The 9,837-nt window shown below is 38.5% G+C and overlaps 2 protein-coding genes across 4 annotated transcripts in view; one reads left to right on the top strand and one right to left on the bottom strand.

The window, feature by feature from the left end:
• LOC102587240 (nuclear pore complex protein NUP214) overlaps positions 1–9,837 on the bottom strand; it is a 51,956-nt gene that overhangs the window by 35,803 nt on the left and 6,316 nt on the right. The gene's annotated exons all lie outside the window — the stretch shown is intronic.
• LOC107058143 (uncharacterized) lies at positions 7,304–9,525 on the top strand. Its single transcript, XM_015303503.1, has 2 exons — positions 7,304–8,563; positions 8,648–9,525. Exons 1-2 carry the CDS (start codon positions 7,804–7,806, stop codon positions 9,370–9,372), a joined length of 1,485 nt encoding a protein of 494 aa, XP_015158989.1. The 5' UTR covers positions 7,304–7,803; the 3' UTR covers positions 9,373–9,525.

The raw sequence follows: 9,837 nt of genomic DNA, 5'->3' as shown, positions 1-9,837 counted from the left end.
CCTAATTTGATCACATTAAGGTGTACCCAGATTGTAGCCCTTGTCTCTATCATCTCTTCCGTGAGATTTTCTTCGATGCTCAATGGTTCTGGTTCATTGTAAGTAACCAGCTGATTCTCAGAACTTTCTAGAAAGGAAGAATCTGCCCCGCTCATACAGTAACTATTTGTCTCCCCTTCAAAAGCTATGCTATCTTCTTCTTGAGTCATGTCCTCTGCCTGAGCCTCCTCGATTCTCTGATTTCTGGTTTTTGGTTCTCCTTCTTCCATTTGCATGTGTTTTCCCAGTTCCCAATCCATTATAGAGTGCTTAAAAGGATGTTTTGCTTCTCCCCAATTTGAGTTGATGAAATCAGAAAAAGGCTCAGTGAACATAGCAGTTTTGGGCTTGCTAGAAAGGCCCAAAAGTTGTGTGAGATGGGCTTGTGTTTTATTCAGATTTAAAGTGTGCTCAGGGGGCCCACTTCCACTAGCCATGTGACTGTTGTCCTTTTCTTGTACCCCTTCCTTGTAAACCTCGATATCCGTTGTTTTCTTTGTTGCTGGACCTTTTCCTCTATCTAACACTCTATTTCTGTCTTCTAGCAGCATAGGTCTGTCTTTTGTACCATCAAGCAGCATGTCACTATCACCTCGATCTGCTCTTTTCTCCACCTCCATCAATCTATACGTCGCCGGCGACTCCACCCATACCGGCAGTGAGTATATCAAACCATTATCGGCGATCTCAATCTTCTGGGGATCTTCTCCCTTGATTCTCTAACTCTGATTCTTGCCCATCTCAGATGATTTTTGATTTGTCTCCTCTTCAGTTTCTAGCCACCCCCCCACATTCATCACCTATCTTTTCCATCACCTTGTTGTTCCAGAGCTGCAATGGTAGCCCTAAAACCCTAATCCAAAACCAATCAAACCTTTTTTCATCTGGGAAGGCTCCTACTGTTGGAGACCACCATTCCAGCTTCAAAGTCAGACCTTGTCTCTTCCATTCACCCATGATAACATGTTCAGCCATTCTTCTGGTCTGAAATTCGAAGAGGAAGAGGAAGCCACTCATGTCGTACACCTGAACATTATGAGCTCCTTTCCACGTTTGTTGGGCCCATCTGCGCACTTCATTTCAAATAGGCATATCTCCTTCTCCACAAAACCTGCCAACGAGGCATCTTCGTAATAGGTTGCTGTCATCTACATCTGAAGACACCGTCAGCATTGAATTCTCACTGGTTACATTCATTTCTCTCTTGCTCCATTTACTATTGTGCAGAGCTCCCTTGTAATCCCCCTTCCCAGTGATTGTATTGTGATTTAATTCCCTTTTTGTAATAAATTCCCCTTTCTTCTCTACTTTTCTCTCAATGAAGTTTTCCACTCTTGTTACCAGACTCCCCCATCCCTCATTAAATGTATTTTCTGGAATAATAATTACTGATCTACTCTGCCCATTCACTGTAATAACAGAAATAAATCGCCCATACTTATTGAACTTCAGGGAGCAATAAATATATGTTGAAATGTCTCTGCATCTCCATGTTTTGAAGTTTTTCCCCCTACTTTCAGAAGCTTCCCTTAATCTTTTGCATAACCAAAGTAAAGCTCCCCTACTCAATATCATACGCCTGGTAAGCAGCCTGGTACTCTCCACCAACTCAAACCATCTCTCTGAAACAGATATTGACTCTGTAAGATCATAAGATTTCCCCCCTGTCTGAAATACAACCTGTTCTCCATGTTCTAAATGCTACCTAGAAAAAAGGCAAGAAAGGGAAGAGATTCCGATGGCAGAGAACCACCAGAAAAGGGGCTCTAGACACCCAGAAGGGATCTCTAGAATCCACCTAGGGAAAAGTGCCTGGGAGCATCTAGGGAAAGCATTAAGGAGAATATTAGATACCAAACCTCTTGTATTTTGCTGTCACGATTCAGGCAAATGGAAAACAACCCAGGGAATAAATTTTCCAAGGACCACGACCAGTCCAGTTTTCCTTCCAAAACAAAGCCTTATTTCCTCGACCAACCTTTATCCTTACATTGTCTCTGAAAGCCAGCCATAGGTTTCTTATAGTCCTCCATACTCCCACACCATATGTTTCTGTCACTTCCTCTGAACACCATTGATCTTCCTGACCATACTTGTGTTGAATGAGTTCCTTCCATAGAGCTTGATCTTCCAAATTATATCTCCACAACCATTTGGTAAGTAAGGTGTTGTTGTGTATACCCCCAATCACATGTTGTATTATCTTCACTAGATGTAACTTCCATAGCCATTTCATCATCAAACTCTAATTTTGCTTCTTTAAATTTCTGATCCCCATATCTCATTTTCCCTTGCACACTGTTAATTCCACCCAGTTAACCAGGTGGAACTTCTTCTTATATTCACTACCCTTCTATAGAAAATTCCTTCTCACTGCATCCAGCCTCTTGATCACACTAGCAGGAACTAGAAAAATGGACATCATGTAGGAGGAAAGTGCATCCAGTACACTGTATATAAGAGTCAACCTACCTCCGCTAGATAAATATTGACTCTTCCAATTTGAGCTTCTTTTCACATTTCTCCCCCACTCCATTCAAATCCCTTTTTGATTTGCTTTTGGCACCCACGGGCATGCCAAGGTAATTGGTTGGAGGTTCACCTACTTTACCACCTAATTTCTCAGCCAGGAACTCCAGTTGAGTTACTTCATTATGGGGTATATGATCCTCTTTCCCAGTTAATGTGGAGTCCGAACACTACTTCAAAAATGATGAATATCACCCTCAGCATCAGAATTTGTTCCTCCTCTGCTTCACAAAAAACTAAAGCGTCATCTGCATACTGGAGATGTGTTATCTCCTGACTGTCTTCCACACCTGCTTGGAAACCTTTTATCCAACCCCTTAATTTTGTTGTGTTAAGCATGTTGCTCATTCCTTCCATTGCTAAATAAACAGGAAAGGAGATATGGGATCTCCCTGCCTTAGTCCCCTCTGAGAAGAAAAAAAAACACTTTGAGTCCTGTTGATTAAAACTGAGAACCTCACAGTGCTGATGCAATGTTTGATCCACATCATCCATCTTGTGCCAAACCCCTTCTTTGCAGCATGTGAATGAGAAAGTTCCAGTTCAAGTGATCATATGTTTTCTGGATATCCAGTTTGCATACCATACCTGGCTTTAGGCTTTTGTCTCTTTTCCACACAATCATTGGCAGTTAGGATTGCATCCATAATATCCCTTCCCTTGATAAATGTCATCTGCTGTCCTCTAGTCTGTGAATGACCTTCTGAACCTCTCTGACCGTAGTTTAGCAATGATCTTATAGACTCCCCCAATTAGGCTAATGGGTCTAATATTCCACTGCTCCCAGCTTCTTGGGAATTAAAGCCACAAAGGTTGCATTTATGCTTTTTTTCAAAGAAACCTGTTTCATGAAAATTCTTGATTGCAGCAACCGAATTTCCCCTGATGTTTCTGACTATCATCAAACAAAGTTTCTCTGATAAGAATTTTAATTGTAACTAAAACCTAGTGATGTGGTGACATGAAGTGCTAACCGACTGAATCAACTAGAGTCAAAAACGAAAACAAAAACTTATTTTTAGGCCAGAGGACTCATTCAACCTAATTGACAATTGTGAAGTGTGATCTGATGGAAAGAAGAAGAATTTTGTTAGTAGACCAACGGTTGACAACAACAATATGTTCTTGATATGAAAAATCCTCATTTTAGCACTTCATAAGAATGAGCACGATATGCATTCGTGGAGAAAATACAATCAACTAAATGAGTACAACGCATTACAAAGTTTCTGCATATACGAAGGGTTCATTAGAATTTCTGTCGAATGAGTTGGCAGATTTAGTCACAATCTGCCCCATCAATGAGCTAGCAGATTTGATTGTAATTTGCTACAAATAAGCTGGCAGATTTGATTATAATCTGCTGCTGTAAAATATGGATAGAATATATTATTATAGGAAAGTAGTTTTAGAGGAAAATCTCTTTGATTCAAGGATCTCCCAGGAATTAGGGATTGATTAGTTTATTTGATCTTACTTGTTCTCCTATAAATACTATACAAACTCTATGAATAAAAATATACTTTTGCAGTATCTAAACTTTCATGGTATTAGAGCGGGATTTTTTCCCATAATATCATATGGATCAAACACCCTTTCACGGAGAGCATCTTTCTGGAACATCAACAGAAGACAAAGATTCTTCTCTGGGAACTCCTACAGAAAATCTGATGACACAAGGAGGCTATGCTTCTGACATGCCCTTCCAATTAATTTCTCATCGATTGAATGGGAAGAACTATCTGGAATGGGCACAGTCCGTAAAGCTTGCAATCGATGGTCGTGGAAAGATTGGACATCTGACCGGAGAGACGAAAAAGCCGGGAGTCGGAGATCCAAAGATGAACTCTTGGAGATCAAAGAATTCACTCGTGATTGCTTGGTTAATAAATTCCATGGAACCAGTCATAGGTAAATCTTATCTCTTTTTTGCCCACTGCTAAGGATGTGTGGGAAGCTGTTAGGGAGACATATTCTGATGTAGAAAATGCTTCTCAAATTTTTGAGTTAAAAATTAAATTATGGCAAGGTAAGCAGGGTGAGAAGGAAGTCACTGCTTATTATAATGAAATGGTATCTTTGTGGCAAGATTTAGACTAGTGTTACAATGATGAATGGGAGTGTTCTGTGGATAGTGTAAAAGCAAAAAAAAAAAAATGAGACAGTTTACCTTTTTTTAGCAGGATTAAATCGGGATTTTGACTAGATCAGGTCACGAATCCTAGGAAAAAACCCTCTACCCTCACTTCGTGATACCTTTTCTGAAGTTAGGAGAGAGGAAACTAGGAGGAAAGTTATGTTAAAACCTGATTTACATGTTGAACTAAAATCTGCTATAGACTCTTCAGCTCTTGTAACAGTGAAGAATGAAGATGACAAAAACAAAAGACCAAGGTGCGATCATTGCAAAAAATATTGGCACACCCGTGAAACATGTTGGAAGATTCATGGGAAACCACTAAATTGGAAAAAGGGAGTTGATAATCGTGGCTTTCAATATCAAAATGGTCAGACCCTCCAAACAACTTACTTTGATCAGAGGCAGCAACCTTCTCCAAAAACGTCTCCATTTACAAGGGAACAACTGGAAATTCTGCACAAACTCCTTCAATCTCCACAATTTCGTCCAAATGCACCAAATTCTTCTAATCATTCTTGTTCTTTTCCTGCAAAAGGTATTGTATCGTCTGCTTTTCTTAGTGCCAATTCCAACCAAATAGATTCTTGGATCATAGATTCCGGAGCTAGTGACCACATGACTGCAAGTTCCCATTTTTTCTCTACTTACACTCTAGGGAACAATAAAGTCAAGATAGATGATAGTTCCTTCTCTGCAATTGCTGGAAAAGGAACTATTAAACTATCACCATCTCTCGCACTTCATGATACTCTTCATGCTCCAAAGCTCTCTTGTAATCTGATTTCTGTCAGTAAATTAACCCGTTCTCTTAATTGTTGTTCTATATTTGATTCTGATTTGTGTGAATTTCAGGAAAAGGTCTCGGGGAAGATGATTGGCAGTGCTAGAGAATCTGGAGGTCTTTATTTTCTTGACAACGGGAATAACTCACTACAACTGAATCCTATTTGCTTGAACTCTACTTCTGTTTTCAATAAAGTCATGCTTTGGCACTATAGGCTTGGACATCCAAGTTTTTATTATTTAAGACATTTGTTACCTCAGTTATTTAGAAATAAAAATCTGTCCTTGCTCCACTGTGAATTTTGTGAAATGGCTAAGCATCATCGATCTTCTTTCCCCTCTCAAAAATATCAGGCTTCAAAACCTTTTATGATGATTCATAGTGATGTTTGGGGACCGTCTAGAATTTCAACAATGTTTGGAAAACGATGGTTTGTAACTTTTATTGACGATCATACTAGATTGAGATGGGTTTTTTTTATTGAAGGACAAATCTGAGGTTAAAAATGTGTTTGAGACTTTCTATGTCATGGTGGAAACACAATTCAATGAGAAAATCAAGATTTTTCGGAGTGATAATGGTCGTGAATTTTTTAATGAACAATTAGGAAGTTTATTCAGAAAAAATGGGGTAGTACACCAAAGCTCTTGTTCGAATACTCCTCAACAAAATGGTATAGTTGAAAGAAAGAATAGGCACCTTTTAGAGGTAACGAGAGCTTTATTGTTTACTAGTACAGTTCCTCATCACCTTTGGGGAGAGGCTCTCTTCACTACCACTTACCTTATTAATAGGATGCCATCTCGTCCTCTTGAATTTAAAACACCTTTTAAAGTTTTCAAAGAGAGTTTTCCTAGTTCTAGGCTAACTAGAGACCTTCCTCTGAAAGTTTTTGGTTGTACAACATTTGTTCATGTTCATAATCGTAGTAAACTTGAACCGCAGGCTAAGAAGTGTGTTTTTGTAGGATATGCCCCAAGTCAAAAAGGATATAAGTGTTATGATCCACATGCTAGGAAGATAAATGTCACAATGGATCTAACTTTTTTTAAGTCCCAACTCTATTTTACTACTCATCTTCAGGGGGAGTATCGTGTAGGTGAAGATTTTTTTTTTGTGATATTGAGGAAACTAGACATCAGGAAAATGAGGAACATGATATTACAATAAATACTGATGTGAGGGATCTAGGAGAAGCAGTGTTGTAAAAAGCGCAGAAAAGCGCGCTTAAAGCGAGAAGCGAGGCGAGGCGAGGCCCCTGCGCTTTTATTTCGTGAAGCGAGGCGACATTGAAAAGGCGCTCGCTTCTACTGTAGAAGCGAGAAGCGCAAGAAAAGCAAAAGCGTAAAAAAAGCGCGCTTAATTTGAAAAAGCGCTAATTAGGGTTTCTTTTATTTCTGAAATCCTTATGCGACTTAATATACCTCTTTCGCGACTTCAAAATTCTTTTTTGGACTGCTACAAGACTAAGAAGCTGCGACTGCTCTTCTTCTTCTCTTCTTCTTCTCTGCTGCTGTAAGTTCTCTTCTTCTTCTCGTCTTCTCTTCTTCTCTTCTTCTTTGCGACTGCTCTGCGACTTTTTTTCTATTTTTGGTTGCTGCCAGGTTTGCCACTGCTGTAAGTTCTCTTCTTCTCTTCTTCTCTGCGAGGCTGCTGCGACTGATCTGCTACTGTTTTTGTTTTTTTTTGGTTGCTGCTGGGTGTTTTCTATATTTTAATTGCTGCATTTTTTTTTCCAATTTCTGTTTTTCAATCTCTATTACTGACCTGTTTTTTTTTCAATTAATATTACTGCTCTATTTTTTCCAATTCTTTTGCTGCTCTGTTTTCTTTTTATTTTTATACAGTGACTGTGATCAGTGATGTGTGTATGCTTGCTGCCCTGTTTTTTTTTATTTCAATACAGTGTGACTGCTCTGGTTGCTGCTCTTAAATCTTAATAGTCTTTATTTTTCTTACTTAGTAAATTTGTTGTTCTGTTACTAAGTGACACTTCTTTTTTGCTTGTAGTAACTAGTGAAGTTGTATTTTCTTATTCAAAATGTCACAAAAAAGGGATCCGGCTTGGGCGTATGGAACTCCTATGGGTAGTAACACAAAAGTCAACTGTAGCTTTTGTGATGTGACATACAATGGCGGAATATTTTGTCACAAAAAGCATCTTATCGGTTGCTATAGAGATGTAAAAGTATGTCCGAACGTCCCGGATAAAGTGAAGGAAGAGATCAAAGAATATTTGTTGAAGAAAAATGAGTTTAAAATTCAAATGAACCATGAAGCATCCATGTAACATCTTGTTGATAATGATGAAATGAATGATGATGAAGTTGAAGTGAATATGCCAATGGGGCCTCCCTCAAAGCATCAAAGGATGCCTTCAAGTAGTGGGAGTGGGTCTTCCATCAATAGCACTATCAAGGGTCCTATGAATCTCTATTTCTCGCAAAAACCAAACGAAAAGAGAAAAGGTGGACCTATTGACTTAGAATCTTCTAGAAAGATTTTGAGGGATCGTGTTGTATCTGCTTTTGCTAGGTGGATGTATGATGCAGGGCTTCCTTTCAATTGTGTTAATTACACAGAGAGTTTTGGTGAATTCATTGAGGCAGTCGGCCAATATGGCCCTGGAATGAAGCCCCCCACCTATCATGAGGTAAGAGTTCCTTTTCTAAAAAAGGAGGTGGAAAAGACAAACAAGATAGTAGAAGAACATAAGGTTCAATGGAAAACGTATGGTTGTTCCATTATGATGGATAAATGGACAGCAAGGAATGGAAAAATGGTCATTAATGTTTTGGTGAATTCTCCAAGAGGGAGTGTGTTCCTTGAATCTTATGATGCTAGTGACTCTTCTACCGATTCTAATAAGATGTTTAACTTGTTTGAGAAGACTATCATGAAGATAGGCAAGGAAAATGTGGTACAAGTTGTGACTGATAATGCAAGTGAGAACAAAAAAGCGGGTAACATGTTGAAGGGAGTGTTCCCACATATTTTCTGGACTCCTTGTGATGCTCACTATATCAATTTGATGTTTGGTGACATTTTCAAAGAAGCCCCGTATTCTACAGGTGAACTTGAGTCTTGATATTTAATTTTCTTTTTTAAACTTTATGTTAGTTTCTTTACATTTTAACTACCATTTTTTTAAACAGTTTTTGGTAAGGCAGTTAAGGTACATGCTTATATCAATCAAAGGGCATTGTTGTTGAATATGATGAGGAGATACACAAAGCAAAGAAATTTGGTAAAACCCGCCAAGACAAGATTCGCAACAGCTTTTTTGACTTTGTATAGTTTTTATAAGCAAAAGAAAAATTTGAGAACTTTGTTTATGTCAACTGAATGGAATGAGAGTATCTATTCAAAGGAAACTCTTGGTAAAGAAGTTGCAAGACACATCATTAGTCCATTTTTTTGGAATGACGTTGTTCAAGCACTTAGAGTTGGTGGTCCTTTAATTCATGTACTTCGTATGGTGGATGGGGAGAAAAAACCACCAATGGGTTACATTTATGAAGCCATGGACAGGGCCAAAGAAAGTATTGAAAAGGCATTCAATTATGATACAAGGAAATATAAGAGTGTTTTTGAAATCATTGATGCAAGGTGGACAGATCAACTTCATCAACCTTTGCATGCAGCGGGACACATTTTGAACCCAGGGCTCTATTATAAAAATAATGACATGAAGACTTTAACTGAAGATGTGTGGCAGGGATATCATAAATGTGTTGAGAGGATGATCCCAGATAAAAATTTGCAAGACAAAATAGGGGAGGAGCTTGGTGTGTACATGAAAGCGGATGGCCTACTTGGAATTGAATCAGCCATTAGAGCTAGAACCTTAAGGTCACCAGGTGAGAATTTCATCTTTTAATTGTGTTTAAAGCTTCAACTTTTAAGTTATTACACATCTTTTAAAATAACTCTTCTACAGTTGAATGGTGGATGCAATATGGTCATAATGTCCCAAACTTGCAACAGTTTGCTATTAGAGTGCAAAGTTTAACTTGTAGCGCATCCGGTTGTGAGAGAATTGGAGCGTGTATGAACATGTGAGAAACTACATTACATTATTACTAAATTAATAGGTATCTTAATCATCCCAAGTCTTCCTATTAATTCCTTTCTACTATGTGCAGATTCATAGTAAAAAGAGAAATAGGCTTGAGTTGACACGCCTCAATGATCTAGTGTTCATCAAATATAATAGAACATTGGCGCGTCGTTACAATGCTCGTAATACCATTGATCCAATTTTGTTGGATAGTATTGATGAGGCAAATGAATGGTTAACCGGAGCACCCCAAGATCACCAAGATGAAGAAGTGTATGAAGGAGA

The sequence above is a fragment of the Solanum tuberosum genome, unplaced genomic scaffold (assembly GCF_000226075.1).
Source record: "Solanum tuberosum cultivar DM 1-3 516 R44 unplaced genomic scaffold, SolTub_3.0 scf00448, whole genome shotgun sequence".
In the NCBI taxonomy this organism is placed as follows: Eukaryota; Viridiplantae; Streptophyta; class Magnoliopsida; order Solanales; family Solanaceae; genus Solanum; species Solanum tuberosum.
The sequence above is the reverse complement of the archived record's forward strand: the minus strand, read 5'-3'. Positions and strand labels throughout refer to the sequence as shown.

Bases quoted from the DNA above. Each gene is read 5' to 3' on its own strand.
- LOC107058143 (XM_015303503.1), top strand. From the start codon at position 7,804: ATGAATGATGATGAAGTTGAAGTGAATATGCCAATGGGGCCTCCCTCA. The intron at 8,564-8,647 runs GTGAACTTGAGT...TTTTTTAAACAG, and splicing joins AGAAGCCCCGTATTCTACAG to TTTTTGGTAAGGCAGTTAAG.